The sequence below is a fragment of the Melopsittacus undulatus genome, chromosome 7, assembly GCF_012275295.1.
Source record: "Melopsittacus undulatus isolate bMelUnd1 chromosome 7, bMelUnd1.mat.Z, whole genome shotgun sequence".
NCBI lineage: Eukaryota > Metazoa > Chordata > Aves > Psittaciformes > Psittaculidae > Melopsittacus > Melopsittacus undulatus.
This window is the reverse complement of record NC_047533.1, coordinates 3,990,901-4,014,093: the sequence shown is the minus strand read 5'-3', so window position 1 is coordinate 4,014,093 and position 23,193 is coordinate 3,990,901. Positions and strand designations below refer to the sequence as shown.

Genomic DNA, 23,193 nt, shown 5'->3' with positions numbered 1-23,193 from the left:
TAAGAGAGACAGAAGGTAAAAGTGTGACATATACACAGCCACACAAACCCCTTAATGCACTGTGAAATGTGAACTCATTGAATATGAGCTCAAATCAGGATAAACCAGAAAAAATACCACTTCTTCACTGTGAATAACATCTCCATTAGAAAATGACCCGTGTCCCAGTTCTTGTAGAAAGATTTATGAACACTGGCAAATCACAACAGTGTGAAGATTTACTTGCACTTTCACATCTAAAATTCATTTATATTTTCTTATGTTTTGACACTGTTTTTATTCCTCCTCTCAGGAGGAATGTTATGCATTTTTGGCCCTGATTCTGATTTTGACTGCTTAAAGGAAAACCATTTTACTGAAGTTAAGCTTTACTAACCATTTTACAGTATTTTTGGACAAATAAAAGCAGATTGGTCATGGCCTCATTTTGATTCTTTTTGTATCAGGTTTCCTTTTAACATGGCTTGTTCAAGAAGCACATAGTAAGATTACTATAAGTATTATTACGGGTTCCAGACCACCTCCTGCTCCATGTCTTCCCACCTAATTTTAGGCAGGTCTCCTACAGTGAGAAATCACACTGCTTTCTTTGGAAGCTAATAGTGCTAGTGAGACACAGGTATAGCAGAAAAAGAGTAGTGGGTAAAAATAAAGCGAGCAAATCTCAATATATTAGGCTTGATACACCGAGAAGACATCATACAGCAAGTTCAGTTTAGTTTCACTATCCAAAATGTAAAAGATTGCAGGTTAATCATGTCTACAAAACGTGTTTCAAAAATGCTTTAGCAAAGTGTAGCAGTTTTCACATCTCTCCTTTATTTACTGACTTTATTTCTCCCCTTCCTAATTCATTCTGGTCTAAATATCTTCCAAAACTCAAACAGGTGAAGAGTTTAAAATAAAAGGTGATGGTCAAAGTGATGACAAATAGCTATTCCAGAGACCTCTGTAAATCCCTTAAAATCTTAATGCTCTACAGGCTGTTTAAGTAAGGAAACTAGATTATCCATTTTTGAACAGTAAATATCGCCTTTGGTTCAGAAACTCCCTGAACCATAAATTGCTGGAGGCTAAGATAATAAATTTTGGAAAGAATCATAATCACAGTATGTTCGTCAGGTTCTTACACTCTTCTTTAGTCATCCCCCCTGACTATTATCAAAGATAAGATATTAAGCCAGATAAAGCTTTATTCTAAGCTATTTATGTTCTTATTCCCCAAAATGTAGTTACTTTCTTTGAAGGTAGGGCCAACTTTCAGTGCTAAGAAGCTATATATAATTATCCAACATCAGTGCAACAAACTCCCATAAGATATGATTAAATCATCATAGAAAGTTATTCAGAGTAACAGACAATTGGCTACATCAAAATTTCATTCAGATGTGGGATTGCTGAAAGGACCATGGGTGCACATTAGCACAAGATGTTTGAAACACTTTCAAAACCATCTTGATGATAATGTCCTTCATAAACGTGCCTCTTTTAAGTACTCTCATTTTTAGGGCTGTTCTTTACATAGAGTTTTACATAATTTCTGAACTTGCCTTATGTATGGTTTAGCCAATGGTGAGAGAAAAGCATTCCTGGAAAATAATTCAGGTCACTTAAAATACAGTATGCTTTGAGGATATCAATCAATTCAGCTGACTTGAGGTAATCCACAAAGGCCTGGTTCCTCACTTACATGCCTGAAAAAGCCTTCTCTCATGATATGAATCCAGGCTTAAACCAGCAACCATCCCTCACCCTGATCACCAGAAACAGCTTAAATTCATAAAGACAAGCAAAATTCTGTAAGAAAATGTGTTAAAAAGCAAATATTATTCTTGCACTATCACTTCTTCTCACACCTATTTTCATATGCAGATAGGAGGCCATAACAATGAGTTTGATTAATTATTGAAACAAAATCCGATATAGATGAAAACAGTCAAACTTTCTGTACAAACCAATTTCCAGAAAGGATAAAGCCTAATAGACTCCTATTACTAGAAACCAGAGAAAAAACAACAGATATTGGTATAAACTCCAAAGAAGTCACCTTAGATTTATCTTTTAAGGCAAAATACTTCATTTCCCACACTTTTAGAAAAAGCTGTCCCTCTAGCTCCTGTCTGAGGGAAAAAACAGGAAAAAAGAGGAAAAAAAAGGAAAAATAAAAGGAAAAGAAAAGGGAAAAAAATGGAAAAAGGGGGAAAAAAGAAAAAAAAAAAAAAGAAAGAAAGAAAAGCTATTTGCCTAAAAGAACTAAATCAGCTAATGCAGTTAGACCAGGATGGGTGAGCCATCTGGCTTAGTAGCTCATTAGTAAAGAAATGACCCTTCCACATAAAACACAGTTGGGTCATTCCAAGCTAATGAGCCTTCAAGTTTTATTGTTTGGTACACACAAATGGTTGGATGTAGGTTTATTTTGTAAGTCTAGACTTAAACACACACAATCGGACATACCTTTTATTTATTCATTCACTTATTTACATTGAAAGAAGAGGACAAAAAATACTTCAGGAGAGAAATAAGATTTATGGCCAAAGGTGTGGGCAGATTTCTTTAAACAAAATTCCTCAATTGCTTCTGACAGAGGAAGGGAAGGGGTCTCTAGTTCTTCTTCAAAACATATTTCACTATTAAACTATGATATGAAATGGCCAAACATTAACTTCTATATGCTTTGGGTTTTTAAACATTTGATTTCATGACTTTAAATTCACATGGACAAAATGCTTATAATTCAACATTTGGCTTACCTATGTAATGGCTATCAACGTAGAACACACTGGGAAGAGCCAGCTCCCATAAAAGCCAAGACCTAACTCTAATAATGCATATAACTGAGTTTTAAACCTTCAAAGTTAGCTTTCCTGCCTTTCCTGGTGATAGCTATACATTTAAAATCAGGTATTCTATGTTCTCAACAGAATCCCATACACATTTCTGTAACAATGAATGACTCTCCGCTGACATACATGGGATTTGGCTCTGTGGTACTCACCCCATATGCCAACATCAAAAGTACTGCATGAGGCATAAGGGTTTTCCCTCACCTACCCAGTCAGAAAACGACATAATTTTGTAACAAACTAAAGGATTTATGAACACTCAAGTTTGCATTGCAAGACCTGTAGTCATTAAACATATTTCTCTGCTTTAAATTGTTAAAGATAAAATAATGCAATAACAAATGAGCTCAAATGCTTGAATTTTTTAACATTTAAAACAATTTAATCACCTGAATGTGCCCATATGGAAGACAAAAGGAATTTAGTAGGAGAAAACATGCATCCCATAAAAATAAAAACTCCACTGAGCAAAAGCCATCAAACCATCATGAGGTGGTTCATAGAGAAAAGAAATACAAAAGCAAATGTTCTGGCCATCTCACAGTGCAGCAGCTTCTGCTCTGCTCTATAAGTAACAAAATACCCCACCATTCCATAGCCCCAGTAAAGTCCTGCCACCTTGGGAACTCTGGTTTGGACTTTCTGTTTATTTGTTTCTTTTCCCTTCAAAATGCTATAATAAAATACAACTAATGCAATTTTTTTCCAGTTTCTTGGGTTTATGGTGCTCTAGATAACATGGTTACGATGTGATTACATTGGGTACCACCATTCATCTTACCCATCACTATCAATCTACTCTACGACGACATCTCTTTTCAACAAGAGACTGTACAGTGTTTAATGCAATAGCTTTAGGAGAACCAAAGGTTTCATTAAATTAATATGTCTCTGGTTAATTCTACCTTATCCACTTATTCAGCTTACCCTTAAAACCCAATTAAAATCTAATTTATCTGATCCCAGGATTCAAACACTATCTGGCAATGCATTTGACAGCCTTATAGTAACTGCATTACTACACATCACACCCCAAGGTATTTTAGATCATGTCAGAAAGAGCTCAGCCATTGTCCACTTAAAGCTACAGAATTATAGTCTGTCAATCTCTGATTTTACATGGAAACATATACATTTCCTCATAATGTTAATGGATTATTACAATTTTAATCATAGAATAGTTAGGATTGGAAAGGACCTTAAGAACATCCAGTGTCTCACCACCCGCACAGCAATGAACTTCTTCCTTATACCTAACCTGAACTTCCCTTGCTTTGATTTGAACCCATCACCCCTTGTCCAGTCACTACAGTCCCTGATGAAGAATCCCTGCCCCGCATCCTTGTAGGCCCCCAAATTATAAGACATCTATCTGCATTGATACTCTTCTAGTGTTGTTTTTTGTTTTCTTTTTAAATAAATGTTTAATGAATGAAAGAATTGGCCAAGATAGCAGTCAATCAATCTGATAAACATAAAAAGCCTATATAAAATACGTACTGTGAAACTGCGTGGTCAGTATGTTACCCTAAACTCAATCATAGCTTAGTTTATAAAGCAGATAAGCTTAAAGCTTTATTACAGACAAATTAATTCCACAAAGTGTTTCATTTCATTCTGTTGAAGCCAAATGCATGTGGACATATTTTAACCAGTCCCAATATCTGTTAAAAGGAAGGTTCTCACAGTTTCTAAATCCCATTAAATGTTATGAAAACTGGGTCAGTACTTAAAAATTCCAAAAAGCATCAGAGCTGTTGTGGTTTAAACCCAGTCAGCTACACAGTTCCTACTCCCCCCCCCTTCCCCCCCCTTCTTTCCTCCCTCCCCCTGCTCCCGGAGGGATGGGGAGGGGAATTGAAAGATTGTAACTCCCACGGGTTGAGATAAGAACAGTCCAGTAACTAAAGTATAACATAAATCACTGCTGCTACCACCAATAGTAATAACGATAAGGGAAATAACAAGGGAAGAGAATACGATACCACCTGCCAAAAGGCCCACCTGGACAAGTTCCTGTGTGATGTACTCTAGGTTACCCTGCTCTTGCAGGGGGGCTGGACTAGATGATCTTTCAAGGTCCCTTCCAACCCTTGGGATTCTGTGATTCCTGGTAACTCCCAGTTACTTCCCTGGGCATGATGTGCTGTGCTATGGAATACCTCCTCTTTGTCTAGTTTGGGTCAGGTGTCCTGTCTCTGCTTCCTCCAAGCCTCCTCTCCTCCCTCCAAGCCTCCTCTCCTCCCTAGCAGAGCATGAGACTCAGAAAGTCCTTGGTCAGAGCAAACATCAGTGTTTTCAGCATTGCTCCCAGGTTGAAGGTCAAAACACAGCACTGCACCAGCTACTAGGAGAAAAATTGACTGCTACTGCTGAACCCAGGACACCAACCAAAAGGAAAATTACTTATTCCTTCAGCTTTGACATCTTGAAGGAAATGAAACAATCCTTTCACTCCTTCTCACTAAGAAATTTTCAGGGAACTGATGATGATAGAGATGACTTTTCTGTCTTGTATTTCTCAAGTAAAAGTATATAAATAAACTACATGTGCTCCCAGTGTCTGGCTAATCCACAACTCTGGAAAAAGCGACAAGTTACTGTGACATGAGACACGATGCTTTTGCATTTGTACTGTGTTTTATTCCCACATCAAATATCAAATCCCATTAAACATTGATATATTTCATTTCACAGTATCTTACATTTGAGTCTTGTAGAAAGCAACTTGTAAATTAGCTTGTAGCACAATGTACTTGAGCTCTGTGGCATACATCTACATCTGAGATAATTTTAAAGGGTGGGAAAGGTTCTTACCCTTTGCCTACCAAAGTCTTTCTTGAAATCAAATTATCAATGCCTTTAAAAATGCACATAGAACTTACCACATCATTTCTACTTGATACCTCATGCATTTAATATTGATTTGATTAACATTTATATTCCCCTCCCAAAATAACCTTTTGAATCTATCTTTTTTTCTAAAGACACCATAATTGCTAGTAAGGCTAGCTCTTCATTTTCTATATTACTGCATTTTCTTTGATTACAGCTGTGCCACATCTGCATGCAGATCCTTAGTGATGCATGGAACACTTCTGGTGTGCAAGTGAGCCCTCTTCTGGGCATCTGATACCATCACTTCAGATGACAATTGTCTAAAGGACACTGATTTCTTCCATCACTAACGTGAAGTGCCTTGTTTTCACATTTGTAAAAATACTCCTTGTGTAAACAGAAAATAATGCTGACTAATGCAGGACACAGGAGCTGCAGGTTTACAACACTACTGTCATTCTCTAGTTTTGTAGTTTTGATTTCTTATTGAACTGTAAATACTGTACAGACATTGCTAATACAAAAAGAGTTTTGACCTTTGCCTATAATAAAATGCATCCTTGACTACAGAAATTATGATCTAATGTGCTAGGAGAATAAATTCACTTCACATACTCTATCCTTCCCCTGTTTCAAAGTGTCTTCCTACCATCTTATAATGCATCATAGAAGAAAATCATAGCTTGGGTTGGAAGGGACCTTTAAAGGTCATCCAGTCCATCCCCCCTGCAATAAGCAGGGACATCATCAACTACATCAGGTTGCTCAGAGAAATAATTAGTGAATAACCAACTTACTCTTTATGGTTCCATTGCTACCCTCAGGTTTTCCATGTGAGTACCAGAATCTGGGCACATTATGCATACAAAAAAAACCCCACTCCAACCTTAAGTGAACAGAAAATGTTATGCAGCCTCCAGGAGACAGGGTTTTGATGTGATTTTCTGAAAGCTCACTAATTTCAGCAGGTCCATGCTAATCTTATTTTGAGGCATTCCCAATGACACTTCAGCCATTGGGAATACTTTTCTCTTCATCCAAATGAATACAATGCACAACAATATTAACCTGGACTGCACAAATATTGAAAGCAAGACCCATACACCAGAAGCAGATATACAGAGAGCTAATAATATTGTTATTGGTATAGTATAAAACACACGAAAAACTTCTCTCATACCGATATTAACTTGCAGACATGGAAAAACAACAAATTAATGACCCATAAATGCTAACTTCAGTACAAAGGAAAATTACAGAAGTTATGAATCACACTGTGTACACAAGATTGATAAAAGGCTTTTCTACAGGTGAACAAATAGCTTTAACAACCTTCCCTTCTGATAGCCTAAGTCTTGCAAACGTTAAGGCAATGTTTTCCAGCATAATAAAAGCAGTGATGCAGAAGTCATTACTTCTGTAAGAACACACTTTAGAAAAAACAGAACTAACCAATAGAAAATAAAACAAGTTGAAATGTGAAAATCACCACAAGAAAATACAGTGTTGTGGGAGTTCGCTTGGTTTGGTGTTTATTCATTGTTGGTTTTATTGCCATGGATGATTGGTGACTGGTTTTGGTTTGGGATTTTTGTTGTGGTAATTTTGGTTCTGCCCGTTTTGTAGTTGGCTTTGGTTTTGTCTTTATACACTGAGTTCAAAATAAGGCCACACTTTGACAAGGTGTCAGAAGTATAGCCAGACATTTTGTACACATACATACATGTATCAAGCAGAACAAAGAGGAGTAATAAATACATTTATCCAAAAGGCAAGCTTCCTGCAGGCAAACTACTGATGAACTTGGGGTCCACTTAATAAATGACTTATTCCAATCTATGGCATGTAGGAAATTCACATCACATTTTATAGGAAAGCAGTTTGGGTTGTTGGTCAGAAACAAACAAACCATGTAATCTTCCCTATGACTGCTGTGCACACTTCATTCTGTCCCATATCATTCTTCTCCTGGTTTGCATTTCAATAGACAAGCACAGCAATTCACGTTTGCTATAGCAAACTATAGCAAAGCTTCTGTACAAGTGTGGAGGAGATTCATGTGGTCTTTTTAAAGAGGAAGAAATTAAATTGAGAGAAACCCTCTGTCTCTGGAGAAGTAGACATTATGCGCACTTTCCAACAGTCAAACACTACAGTGATACAAATACTGCACTATTACTACAGAATTTAATGTGGAAACAGAAGGCACTTAAACCACAATCAATTAAGTAAGTCTGGCATGACCACAGTTTTAATGCTGGGCTAACCAAAGCCCAGAAAGACTATGAAGAACCTAAAAAATCATAGAATCATAGAAAGGTTTGGGTTGGAAAGGACCTTAAGATCATCCAGTTCCAACCCCCCTGCCATGGGCAGGGACACCTCACACTAAACCATATCACCCAAAGCTTTGTCCAACCTGGCCTTGAACACCTCCAGGGATGGAGCATTCACAACTTCCCTCGGCAACCCATTCCAGTGCCATATCCAATCTAAACTTCCCCTGTTTAAGTTTTAACCCATTACTGCTTGTCCTGTCAATGATGAAGAGCAAATAACTCCACTTCCAGGCCTGTATTTAAACCATGAGCCTTCCCTACCTATTAATATAAAGGGCAAAGAAGGGAGGCACACATGATTTATAGAATTCTCCTGTAATTTTATTCTTTATGACACTGAAACAGTTGAATCTACATGTGGAAAAAGTATCTCATGATTAGGCACCCAGTACTTTTAAAGACAAAGACATGAATAAAAGTGGAAAATCCAGAGGAAAAAAGATCTAATAGAAATTAGAAATATGAATTCTTAAAGAAAGTTTATGTGAGACACCAAAAATAATTATTTAATATAATTCTTAGAAGCTGAGTTAGCTAATGTTGGATTAACTTCTATTTTATGTGAACTGACAAGGATTTCAAAGGAATGGGGAACATAAAATAACTCTGGCTGAGCTGGTGGTTTGGAACTTGTCAGCACTTGAGACCCCCCCAAAAATGGGTCTGTTGAGATGGTATTTTTGGGCAAGACATTTAAACTTGTGACTAAATTCCACTACAACTTAACTCTAAATTTTAAATGCATATAGGACTGACTGGGGTCTGAGATGATAAAAAGGATGAAAAAAACATTAAAAACCAATAATAACTGCAACAAAACCACAGTAGTTAAGACAAATTTATCTGTTTTAATTATAAATCTGCTAATTCCATATTTTAAAATTTCCCAAAGCTTAGGTTATTTAAAGGGAAATACCATGTCAGAAGCATCATTCAACCTTATATAGCAATTCAGCCTTAGATTCCATAAAACTCATGATTTAAACTAACAAGGCATACAAAACTTGCCTCATGACATAGAACAGTCTGCGTTTAAAGAGAAAAAGCAAAACAAGGCACCTATAAAATATTCTCCAGTGGACACAACCAGGGAAAAGCTATCAGCACTCTAGGTCAGAAACAGCATTTCCTCCCAGAAATACTGATTCAGTATGTTTAAACATCCACTCATGCAAACAAATAAAATACCACAGGGCTGCGTAAATCTGCAACCACCAGAACGAGAAGTCAAGGTAAATTATTAGCTTATTTGTCATTTCCAAGCCATAAAGTCCCACTTTCTTACAGAGCTGTTCTATTTATCTCTAATAGAAAACATCAGTGTGGTTCTCTGGATCTACCAGGAACAGCAAAACAAACTAAACTCGGACTGGCAAAACCAGAAGAGAGAGGAATCGACAAATAAATCAAAGCTCACTTGTGCAAGTCTATCACACTAACAAAAAATACTGTGTGTCCTCTATGAGGCCTTGATAATGTCCCCCAAAAACAGAGACAGAATGCTCCTGAAAAGGTGGCTCAAATACCATTACAGGTAACATATTTAGACAGTGATTTAGGGACAGTCACATAAGAAGTTGAGGCACTCAGAAGAGACATATAGATGCAAAGAAACCATAAGTGACCAAGAGGCAATGCTGTGACACATCATATACATTTGCCCATTTGGGAAGACATCCTATTTCTCCAGTAATAATTACTGTGTTTCTACTTGTTTTTTTCCAAATTTGGAGACAAATCTGCTCTTAGAGCCTTTAAATTAGCAAAGTGAAGAGAAAAATAGCTTGAAATATGGTAGGAAACTTTAAACAAGACATTTTCCTCTAAGAATTATACACAAAGCTGGGAACATTACCACGGTACTGACAGGAAAATTGCCCTATGACCCAGCAGTCCATCTCTTGTCACTCATCCCCAATTCCTCATCTCAGGAGAGCTACAGACATTTCTCTGTCTCATAACTGTAATTTACTGCTCACTGTCACCCACACTGACCTTACACAAGCCAGCACCAGAACTGAAACAAAGACAACAATTATTACATTCCTCTTATGTATGAATTCGGATGGTGCTGTTCAATCTGGAGGCTGACAGTATCTTGAGTGTGCATGGATTTTCATTTGCCATCATGTTTTTCATTCTCCAATCAAGCACAATAACTTCAGCTGTCCGTAAAGGACATTTCATTTTCATGTGCTGCAGCACTATAATTTCACTCGGAGCAATTCAAATGCTTTACTGATGTATTTGTGAAGAAAAACTGCCTGTAGATTCATGCTTCTTCATTCATTCTTATATTTGCATTTTTGAGATATGCTATTTTCTTCTCCAAAGGAAACAGGAATTGAAGCCTATCTTGGTTACAGTGAACAGACATCAGGAATGGGTAGTAATTTTACAGAACCAGATTATGAAGAGCCAACATTCAGCAACATCAGTAATATCAGTTATATATACATATATATATATATATATATAAACCAAAATCTAGCCTGCAGAGCTCTGGTCCTCATATCTAAAAATTAAATAATCATAGTAATACAAGGATTTATAAAAGATTATTCATTCCACTTGGATACATAGAAATACTCTTTGTCCTAAAGCCCAATTATGATAAAAACAAATGCCAAGCTCTTATGAAACATGGGCAGTGGCTGGGATCAGGAGCACTGGGTGAGAGGATAATGAAGGCATGAGAATGAAGGTTGGCTTAATAATGAGCCCAAAGGTTCCTGAAAATAACTTTGTATTTGAACCAGCTGGGAAATGCCTTTTCAAATGCAGACTTGAATTAATGCCAAGCCAGTACTGAAGTGATTACAGAGGTGTTTAACAGTCAAGGCTGACTCACTTGTCAACTGCTTTCCAAATCTCTCTTCAATACACCCCAGATACCCAAAATGCAGTCTGCCTCTGCTTGGCACAGAAACTGATGATAGCAGAGGGAATTCAAAGCATTCTTTTTAAGGCATTTTTTTTCCTAAAGATATCATTTTCTCCCTTTCTTATAATCAGACACCAACAGAGCAGCACCCTGATGCTTGCTAGAAACGGTAACCAGTACCGGTAACGGTTATATGACTTTAGCAGTGTACTTCTAATCCAGGTGTTTAAGAGCTGGGACTCCCAGGTTTCTAGGACTTTTGCTCCCTGACAGCCTGCAATACAAATCATGAAGGATCTAGGACAGTAAACCAGCAGGAAACTAGACCACAATCAGAGCTAACCATCCGCTAAATAATGTTTTCATTTAGACAAATGGGAAACAATTGCATTAAGAGCTTCCGTGGAGCTGTATTTAGTTCTTCTCTGTAGGACACTAAGTCTAGAAATGTAATTTTATATTGAAACTAATTATGGGATTTATCACATATAGATAAGAACCTGAAAAAAAAGAACCCCAAACAAAGCAACCAACATCAATTTTCTGTGAGAGATTAAAGGAAAGTCATATGAACCAGTAACTGAGAGTCTTCCTGCCTGTGCTTCCCAGAAATGAAAGGCTTTAAAGTTCAGCTGAGTACACCATAGAAGAAATAAAAGCCATGCTGGGAAAATGTTTTGACAGTTACTGATAAGACAAATGAAACTAATACATATTGTTAGATATACAGCAATAATGAAACAGTTTACATCTGATCTCCACAAAAGATCTTGCAGAGGCGTTATGTATTGTAAGGCTCCAGTCAATGCAATATACTATACAAACACATAACTATTCATATAACTGTAAAGATCCTCAGGACTAATTTTCCCTTAGCAATTATCACTCAAAAACCTCCTACAACAGTAATTGCTTAGATAACTTCTGAACTGGGACCAGAACATCTAAATATTTGTGAAGATGACTTGAAAAATAGATTTAAGAACTCTTATTTCACAAGTAGGAAATGGGTCAAGCAGGCATTTATCTGAGGAGAAGGAAGAAGGAACCAAAATAAGGAGACCTATAGCGTCTGTCTATCCAGTCTTCCAAAGTGCAAACCAGCTTTAACTTGCTTTGGTAAAATTATGGATAATACACCAAACTATACCCTGGAACTAACTGTAAGAAGAGTCTTCTTGTTAGCCTGTGATTGATCCATAAAAGACGGGTGGACAAATGGGCAAGTCACCACTATCATGTGAGTTATATTTTTACCATCCCATATAGCAAAGCATATATATCCCGTAAAGTCTGGTAAAGCACTTAATGCTAAAACAGATTACAGGGAATAGACCTGGAAATATGATGGAAGTACTGAAAGTTGCTGGAGCACAGAAGGTAAAACACTTAACTTCCTACAGTGAACTTTATAAGAAAGAAGTGGGCACAATTATTGTTCTGCAGGTGGAGGAATTTTCCTTATACATCTTATTCTGCTTAAAAGGTAAAAGTTCCTACATCATTCAATAAGAAGCTATTTTCTTGTCTTGCTCCTTGTATCGCCTTCAGCATTCATTGTTTGAAATGCTAGAAAGTATACAGCATCAAACAGCAAGCCTTGTATTTCACACAGCTGCTTGTAAAGCTTCCAGCTTCCGATTCATGCCTGCAAAACCATCCACTAGGGCAAAAGCGAAGGATCATTGAAGCATCAAGAACATCATCATTCTGAGTACGTTCTTTGGCACTTAATATTTTACTTAGCTTCTATGAAAACTTAATGCAATACATAAACCACAACTAATTTATATACGGCTTGCAGTCTAAACATCCAGCAGGTAAAAGGGAATATATAATCTACATAATAACAAATAGAAATGTTCTTGTATGCAACAATAAACACCCCCACGAACCCAAATCATAGAAATGGATAACTTAAAAGAAACCATTTTAAGCTGGAGAAAGCTTCAACTACCATTAATGTACAACATATTGCCAATACTCTGCACTTAACTGTTTATAGCCATAAAATATTACCACAAAATATTCAAGTTGCTCTATGTTCTTTGTATCTCATGGCAAGCATTAAACGCAATATGCACATTTGATCGACAGTCAGCCAAGGAATAAGCTGTCATTTTCCAGATAATCATCAAACAGCAAAATACCCAAAATGGACATCACTAATGCCTGATTCATTTCACAAGAGCAGATTGCAGTGGTCTAAGGCTGCGTGGGCAGAAGACATTAATGATGTCAGTCTTTCCCAAATCATCTCAGAGCTAACATGTTCTGACAGTCTAGCGAACTCTTGATGAGACTTGTAACAGTGTCGTGTTTTGTGTATGCCTTTCATTTTTACCCTTCTGAAACTCAACCAAGCTCAAAAATATGCTTTCCAAGTGAAATCTTTTATCATAATGGACATGCTCAGCATCCCTGAAACCACAAGAAAACCCATCAATCCCTGGGTTTCAAGCAAACGGTTAAATACCGAGGGAAATTCTGACAGGGAAAACAAATGAGTGGAAATCTGCCTTTAGATAGGCCTAAACTTCATATGATCACCAGGCTATTTAAATCGGTAGTTTAAAACAGCACTAAGCATCTATCTTTAAACAAATGAATTGAGTCCCTTACTTTACCTGTCTGTACTTAAATATAAAAACCTAAATTTAGATGTCTTTATCTGTAGAACTGAATCCAATTCCTTGTATCTGCAAATATCAGCTTCGAAGACAATAATATCATTCCAATATCATTCTCAAATTCTATCACCCCAGATACGTTAAAATTAGAAGCACTTCACTTTAAGTAACTTAAGTGTACATTCAGTTCTTCCAGTGTTTACTCAATAGTTGCAAAAAAATAGCTTAAATGGATTTCATTCCAATATTAAGCAGGAAAATGAAAGAAAATACAGCAATTGTGCAGCTCAGATTAAGTAGAACAGGAGAAGAAAAAGCAATAAGGAAAGAATAGAAATTCAAAAAACATTGCAGTAACCATAAAAAGATGCTCACACAATTATATGTAAGTAAAAACTATGAAATTACACATTAACCATCTTCAGTGAGGTCTTATATTCCTACAGTAGTTTAAAACTCTCCTCACCTCTGTAGATGTGGTCAGAAATTAAACAAGAATGTTTCTGGTCAAAGGGCAAATTGCATTGCTACCAAAAACCTGGGGGCACCACCATAAAATCAGAAGACACAATCCATCAGTTCTCAAGGGTTTTTGGAAGATCTTTAAAGATTACACCTTATAGTAGTAGCTCAACTAAGCAAGGATTCTCTAGGAAGCAAACCAGCAAGTCCTTTTCCACCACAGTCTCATCACCTGTTATTTAATGCTCTCTTTACAATTTTTAATGCCTATACAACAGCATAGGTATTGCTTCCATGCAGTATAAAAACCTTTCAACTCTCACTTCATGAAAACAAAAAAAGTAAATAACATGTTTTTAAATTCTCCACCAAAACCAGTTATTCCATGATCTGACTCTGTTACATGGAATAATACCTTAGAGAAACATCACAGTTAATTTTGAACTGTACAATGACTAAAGGAGTGAAGTTTGCACTATTGATACCACATTGTATCACTACCAACCAACTATAACAGCACCAGTGAAAACAACATTAGAGGTTCATCCTTGAACAGCCTCTTAAACATTATTTTGATGATTCTAGCAAAACAGGATCAAAATGTGCCATCTGATACTCTGGTAGCAATGACAGACAAGTCAGACAAGAAAGCATAGCATCAGATGCTCAGTTTGAAACCTGTTTGCCAACATTTCCATTTAAATAAAGGTTGTTGATGTTGCTTAATTCTTTTCCACACATCCTCCAAATGACACAACAATAGTATTTACAAGTTTTAACTCAAACTGTTGGACAGAGCATTTTCTAGGATAAGTTATGCAGAACAAAAGCACTACAGGTTAACACCATGTTGAAAAACTTAACACCACTTGAAAGCCTACATCAGCCAGTTCTATTTAAAGTACTGCAGATACCTTTCTTTGTGTGAACAGCTACTTTCATAGCAACTAAGTACTTTGACAGCTCCAACACTAAATGAAAACCTTCACTGGTTTAACCCACAGAGCAAACAGACAATCGTACATGAGGTAGCATCCTAATAAGTAAATACAACATCCACCATCACATGGTGGAAATCAACAGCATTCACTTTCATTAAGATAAGTCTTGGGCTATTGCCCACTTCCATTGCTTGTGCTTAATTGTCATTTTAAAGGTACTTTAGCTCAAAAGGAGTACTTGTTGCCTATTCATTGCATAAGAACAAACTTTAATGTGAAAGCCATGGGAAACACAGTTCCTCTGAATATAAAACCCTCCTATGAGATTCTGATTGTACCAAACTTCTGCAAAATACTTGCAATGTATTAAAAAGAGAAATATTTCAAACAGCATTACCATTAAGAAGTCAAATAACTGAAATAGCATTACCATTACTCCTGGTACAAAGACACATTGTGGGTTTTATTAAAAAGTAAAGTCATAGCATTAGCCTCTGAAAGGTTTAATCATCAACTGAAGAAGCAGCCAGTAGGAAAAGTATAACTTACATTATTCATGTACTCGCTGAGCAGATCCTGAAGCGCCTGCCGCACAGCATTGCACTCAGCGACGATGCGCTCCCGGCGGTCATCTCGTGTGCAGGAGGAGTCTGCCATCAGCGCTGCTCCACTGATGATGCTCTCCAGCCTTTCTTCAAGGGATGGTCTGAAGCGGGCCTCACTGAAAGTCATTGGGTCTAAAATGATTTTGTTCTAAAAGACAAAATATGAGTGGGAAAATTATGGGTCTTCGGCACGGATTTTCAAAGAGTGTTTCCTATTAAAGACATCTTAATTCTGAAATTATGATCACGGCTATATGTTTGTGTACCTTATATATAAAATGTATGACCAAACATCAAATAGGACTAAAACACATAGATTCTACCCCTGTCAGTATACAGCCTTCTGTAATGTTATGAGGTTTAAGTCCCTACTAGATTATATTCTGAACTGTTTTTCTCTTTTTGTTGTTCAAGGTAGCAAATACAAAAGCAGTAATTGCGTGCTCCCACTTCCAGGCACATTAACACCACCATGTAATGCAGTAACCTTTTGCTGTAATCATGCAAAAAAGTTTTATAACTGCACATTGCCAAAAAACGCTCTGTAAGAAGATCACTTAATGTGAGCTTTAAAAGAAAATAAGTCATGAAATAGGAAGTAAAATTAAAAGTATTTTGTTTTCTAATACATGTATTTTAAAGCACATCGGATTATTGCTAATGAACCATTTTAATGTTCACAACATTTTGATAGCCTTATGATTAGCTGATTTCCTACAACATCCAAAGCCGATCAACGAATGTTAACCCAAATGATACAGTTAATCTGAAAAAGTACAGTAAGTGCATTAAGTATATTAAAATACAAATCAGGAATTAGGGACATGACATCTGCCTTTAATGCTGAAAATTGCGTGTTTATTATAGATCAGAATATGCTCAAATGAACTGAAGCTAAATTCTTATTCCAAGTGAATATGTTTTAATTTAGCACAAGACTTTTACAAAAGATCTGCTTATTTCTCAATAGAAAACTTACACTTAACTCCACACACAAGAAAGCATAACTCTTATTACTACACAGGGAAAGGGGAATGAAGCCTTGAGCAATCTACAGCTTAACTGAATGCATAGCAGTTAAATAGTAATAAACATAAGGATGTCAGGTAATTTATAAAGATTAATTATTTAATAAAAAGGGCAAATAGAAGAATTTTAACCACATAATGTATTTTTCTAGCTCCAGGACATGCTGACTTGGCAGAAATAAATGCAGCATTACCCACAATGTGAAATAATGTCTCACATGTATCTTCTGAGGTCTGTGTTTCACAGCAGTAAGCAGAGGAGTTTTACAAGCATCTAAATTAGAAAACAACTTCTCCATGACTTTGGCCTATGCATATTTATGTAGCTGTGCCTTTCAGTCGAATGATGATACTTGGGATTTTAAGAAATCAATTATATGAATTCATTTTCACAGCATAATTTAGTAGTAGCAAGAAATTGCATCAAATGAGCTATCTCAGCAATTTATGCCACTACAAGAAAAAAAATAGCTACATGCCTCAGATTATTATCAGTGTTTCCTTATTCAAATGTGGTTGAGCTTTAAAATTACCATAAAATGGTTATGTTAATAGTCATGTGGGATTTTTTGCTTTGTTTCCAAATGACCATAAAAATAGTTATTAACATAGTCAGGAAGTACTTTACTGGAGACTAGGGGATTTCCAATAGCCAACCTATGTTCTACTTGTAGCAAACCCCTTTCTCAAGCCAGAAACTCCATCAAAGCAGCATCCATACAGGACTATAGCAATTTTCATGTTTCAACGATAGCAGCATAACCAGCTCTTCCAGAAATGCCTCATTTTTCCTTCTCTTCCTCACAGCTGTAGGCGTAAGGTTCTCTACCTACACAGCAAATTTCAAAGAGCAGATCATGCACCTCTCAGCAAGCCATGAATCATTTTTCTTCTTAGAAGTTTTTGAAGACCCTGCACTCAATCTTCAGTGACACCCAAAGACCTACCAAGAATGTGTTCCTGGAATGTTTCCATCCTTTTCCAGCCTTGAGGATGAACAAGGTACAGATCAAATATCTGTTTACCAAAACCCCACTCGCTACTTTCACAAGCAGTTATGTCCTACCCCATGAATAAGCTTAGGAAATTCAATACAGGCTAAATACAAACACCATTTACATTTTAAATAATGGATTGTGTATCATTGAGGGTATCAAACAACAATAAATTATCATGAACACTAATAAACAACAAGGTATGGACTTTATGGTAAGGTTACAACCTTTCATGTATTATACTTTAAAGTATCAGACAAATCATTCATACTTCAGCTAAACAAAATGAAAATCACGACATACCCTCCATCAACACATTGTATTATCAGAAAGCACATAATCATTGAAACTTGGGAAACATATCTGCATAGGAATATCTTTTTCAACAATGACAAAAAACCCCAAGGTGTATTAGAAATACAAAGAAAAACAAACCCAAAACACTAAATTTAATTGATCTCTTAAAACAATTTTACAACTCCAAAAGCACTATGATTACTGTATCATTATCTGCATTATCTAATTCAGTATATGCTCTTGCAAAACCTTAATTATTATGGGCATTGCTTTATTGCTCATCAAAAACCGCTCAGCTACTGGGTTCTGTACACAGAAAGACTTAAGGGAATTTCAGCAGAATTCTTCTCCAGAACCACTATTTTTTCCTTTTTAAACACTTAAGTGATGTTAATGATTTCAGGAACAGAAGGAAGGGATCTCCAGTTCTGAAAAAGCTGAAAATCAACCAACACAAAATGTATTCAAATTCATGACTAAGTCAAGGGATCAACTTATAAACTTTAATAGTGCTCAGCATTTTGGCAAGCTGAAAAATCAGGTACACTGAAAGCATCATTTGTTTGAAAACACTAAATAGCCTCAACGAAAGCACAGCACCTTAGAGCTGGTAACAGAGAGATTCTTAAATTATAGCTCTGCTATCACTTGCAATAAACACTATGACAAATAACATTTTTGGAGGTAAAGAAGAGGAACAACCAACTGGTCTGCAGAGTTTTCCTATTTGTAGAGCTGGGTGCATTTGTGTAACAGCAAAGGTCAGATTCTTACCTTCATACAGATTCTTTCTAGAACTCCCCATTCAATTATCTACCTTAAAACCTCTGACTGAGTGGACAAGGAGGAACTCAATATTTCCTTGTACTTCCTTAATTTCTTTTATTGTTAAAAGGATGAAGAGAATAACAATGGTATCTTTGGGGCCCTTTATACAATTATGCGTGTTCTGCCCTTTAAAACACCACAAACCCCCATTGAAACACGTGGTTTCCTCTTGTAATTGAGTAAAGAGGAATTTTAAAAGAAGCTATCAAATCATATAACAGAAATTCTATATCTACTTGTTCTGTTCTAATGGAAAACAACCTTCTTATCTGAGAAACATTTTAAAAGCACTGATGAGAAAAAAAACATACACAGAAAACCCAAACCAAGACTAAAAACCCAGAAACAACTCATGTGCTTCTATCAGGAAGGAAGGAAAGTCAAATTGATTTTTTCACTCATATTTTCAAAGACAGGAAAGGCAACTTTGAAGGCATATTAATAGAGTTGTGAAACTTATATAAGATGCTATAAGGAAAAACAAAACCACACAAACCTTAAGTTTGAAATGTATTTGTACAAGACAACATAGTGGCACTAAGGGGATAAAGGAGCTGTTGCAACCATAGCACTGCCTAGCTGAAACCCTGCAGGGGGAGGAATTATCCTAGGTTGAAGAGGAATAACTTTCAAGTAAGGAACTTCTGTACAAGGCAGGTTTAAGAAAATTTACATCCAACACAATCCCAGTAAACTCAGATGATGGATTAAGTACCATGGAAAGCTGCACAGCACAGTAGAGATACTTAATTGGAACTCAGGGTTTTGCATTTCCCTTATTAACTCTTACATTAATGTTGTATTAAAGGTTGGACCAGGTGATGCTTGAAGTTGATGCTTGAAGTTATCATAGCTGAAGCTATGACGCTATGAATGTTGTTCCACTCTGGACAAATGAAACCTGTTTTCCTCTACTTCTCTTTTAACACTTGTATCAAGTCATCTATTCAGAATGTTAAACCTGCAGGGCAGAGACCATTCCCTAGCATACTTAGTGATTTATCACAATGAATCACACAATTTTTAAGGTAAATACCATTGCAAAGTAAGCAGTATGTCAGAAGAAGGAATCAAAACCACAGTGACAAATGCCATAAAGAAATCAAATTGATAGATATCTTAAATAAACAATATCACAACCACATGACAGTATGAGAAACTGCCTCAGTGTAAAAAGCAGCAGGTAATATACCCAGTGAACCAGTTTTCAGAACAACTTGGGAGACAAGACTGTATAAATAGTGATCCATGTATTTCTTTGTCTGAGGTGCCTGCACTACTTGAAAACAAATGCAGTGTGCTCATAGTTTGGTTTAGATACGTGTGTCAGTGTCCCCCAAAGCGCTAACAATGTATTTACTTCTTGTTTAGTGATAAATCAAATGTTTATGCCTATCACTGTGCTGTGTTCCACTGACACCACAGAGCTATGGTTTGAAGAAATAAGAACAATGTGACCGTATGATACCACTGCAGCTTCTGGTGAGCTGGTCTGATGTGATAAAAGAATAGAGAGCTAATTCAAAGACATAAGGGAATTTCTTTCCTCCTGAGACAGTAGGATGACTAAATTCATAGTAGTTTGATGAATAGGACACTCAGAAGTGCATGTAACACAGAGCAGTTGCAACAGCCACAGCCCCCAACTTCTCAACCTCCTGCTATCCCTATTCTCTAAACAGAAATTGGGATGTTGTTTCCCTGACACATTGCTGGTATCCACAAACATATTTGAGTTAATATGAGCACCCCAGAGGTGCTAAACAAACATGCTAACAACAGCACCGAGTGCAGTTGAATTGTAAAATTTCCATTACTGTTCTTTTTGAGCTGTAATACGTAACTTGGCAAGCATTTAATGTCTTTTTAACAGTTCTAATATTCATGCTTATTATTCACAATAAGCATGGAGAAGGCTTCAGGGAGAGTTGAGAGCAGCTTCCTGTGCCTAAAGGGACCAACAAAAAAGCCTGAGAGGAGCTTTGGATAAGGGCTGCAGGGACAAGGGGGAATGGGTTTAACCTGCAGAGAGGAGACTGAGCTGAGCTCTTAGGCAGAAGCTCTTCCCTGGGAGGGTGCTGAGGTGCTGGCACAGGGTGCCCAGAGAAGCTGTGGCTGCCCCATCCCTGGCAGTGCTCAAGGCCAGGTTGGACACGGGCTTGGAGCATCCTGCTCTAGTGGAAGGTGTCCCTGTCCATGGATGAGTTTAAAGTCCCTTCCAACACAAACTCATTTTAGGATTCTACCTCTAACAAATCTGTTTGGATGAAGATTCACTATAAATTCTCTATTGCAAAGAAACTGGTTACTGTCCTACTACAAACCAGTACTACTACACGTTTTTAACAGGAAAGCACACAAAGCGCCTGGAGTGTTGGCATACTATTTTTCCTACCATCAAGCACTATGGTTAAACTTACAAATAGTATTTTTGCTTATACATCTTTTCACAATACTATTTAACTGCACAGGAGCATTTCAGGAGGGAAAAAATAACTAAATCAAAATAAAGATAGGGAAACCCACTAGATGGTGCTCTTATACAGAAAACAGAGCAGCAGCCGCAGCCACATCCTCATTGCTAAAGGTGACTGAACATAAGATCCTCACTGCCAGTAAGTGAGGGTGTTTCATTTACGGAGCTCACATTTTTGCTATGCATTTGTTACAAAAATCCCGTTATTTCCAGTGCTCCTTTGTACTCTGGAGCTGACATTGCCATAATTATGTATACACATCCTTACACATACATAACCACAGAAAAAGCAATAACAATGTCATAACGCCAACTACTATGTTTAAAGTAGAATGAATTTCTAAAACAGATAATTAAAACAATTTAGAATCATAGAATCACAGAACTGTTTGAGCTAGAAAACCTTAAAGCTCATCCAGTTCCAGCCCCCTGCCACAGGCAGGGACACCTTCCATACTAGAGCAGGTTGCTTCAAGTCCTGTCCAGCCTGGCCTTGAACACTGCCAAGGATGGAGCAGCCACTGCTTCTCTGGGCAACCTGAGCCAGGCCCTCACTACCCTCATAGGGAAGAACTTCTGCTTAAGATCTCATCTGAATCTACTCTTAATGCAAACTCAGTCTGAGTTTCTTGCAGCTAAACTACTCACATTCTGCATGGAAAATTCGGGGGTTGGAGGGAGGGAAGAAACACACAAAAGTAACACACAGAAGGGGTTGTAGCAGGCAGGAAAGTGCAGTGGTAACATGAAAGAACAAGTTTGTTTGTCCCTTTAGCATCATCAGTACCCTTGAAAATTCACACTGCTTTTTCCTCTCTTGAAAGGTCAGTTCAGCATCCTCAAAGACGTTTTTTCTATAAAACAAGTAAAGTTTTTACGGATACTGTAAAATACAACTTTGTGCTGCTGATCATTATTTTCTTAACATGTGGAGGATGACCAGACTGCGATTTTTCCCTGTTAAGGAGAGATCTGAGGAGAGCATAAAGTTCCAGAAGTTCTCACTGAACAGAATCCTTCTATTCTACTGAATAGAAGGAGCTTCTGAAGCATAGGGATGCAGCCTGGCTGCCTTCACACTGATTGACTCAACACCATTCCAGCTTAAAAGCCACTCCGGCTGCTCAAGGGAAAAGAAAATACCCTGCATTTCATTCAAAGTCATATATGAAGTTATCTGCATTTGCAACACGTTTACTCCAGTGCACAGTAACACAAGCATTTCTATTTAAATTCAGTATATAACTGCTACTACACAGCAACAGCCATTTGGCTGTCCTCCCCTAGACACTGAAGCTCAACAAGTCCAGCTTCCAACTGCTATGTGGGATGTGATCAATAGTTCTGAAATAGACTCTTATGATTTCAATACTGAAACAATCAAGCTTCAATTCTTATGTTGAAGCTCACATTTCACCCTTTTATCTCCAGTATCACAAATCACTTCTCTGAAGAACAGATTTACAAGGAAATTGAGAATTCCAGACATATTCCACAAAATCCATTCTCAGGATGAACATCTATAGCAGTTATTTGTCCAAAAAAGCAACAACATTTTACAGGCACTCACTTACTGATACAGCATCTCTTCTGTCCACTACCTTTATGACACATTTTGACTGCTCTTAATTCTCTTGCCAAAATAAGCCAGTATTGCTGTTGCTGTACTCAAGTATTATGTCTTTTCAGTGTCTATGTATTTTTCCCCCTCACTACTTGCATTCACTCCATCTAGAGAGCACTGCATTCACTAGCTCTGACAAAGAGTCCTGAAGGATTATTAATATCTTTGAGAAATACGTTATGATAGTCCACTTATTAAGTATGAGCTCCATTTTACAGCCTGGAGTACAGTGACCAGTGCCATCAGACACTGCTTCTCATCAGATGTAGTAATCTCCCAAATGGTGGAGTTACAGCCTTCCAAAATTTATTAAAGATTGAGTTATTCTGCCTGGAATATTTTTGTTCAAATCCATTTTATAACAAAAAAAATGGTACATTTTCAATACCTCAGCACCTAC

General features: G+C 37.0%; 1 protein-coding gene across 2 annotated transcripts in view; it reads right to left on the bottom strand.

The window, feature by feature from the left end:
* CTNNA2 (catenin alpha 2) overlaps positions 1-23,193 on the bottom strand; it is a 499,450-nt gene that overhangs the window by 330,204 nt on the left and 146,053 nt on the right. For both annotated transcript variants that reach the window (XM_034064746.1, XM_034064747.1), the window contains exon 7: positions 15,490-15,693. In XM_034064746.1, the coding sequence (XP_033920637.1) occupies positions 15,490-15,693 (204 nt within the window). The remainder of the gene's footprint in view (positions 1-15,489; positions 15,694-23,193) is intronic.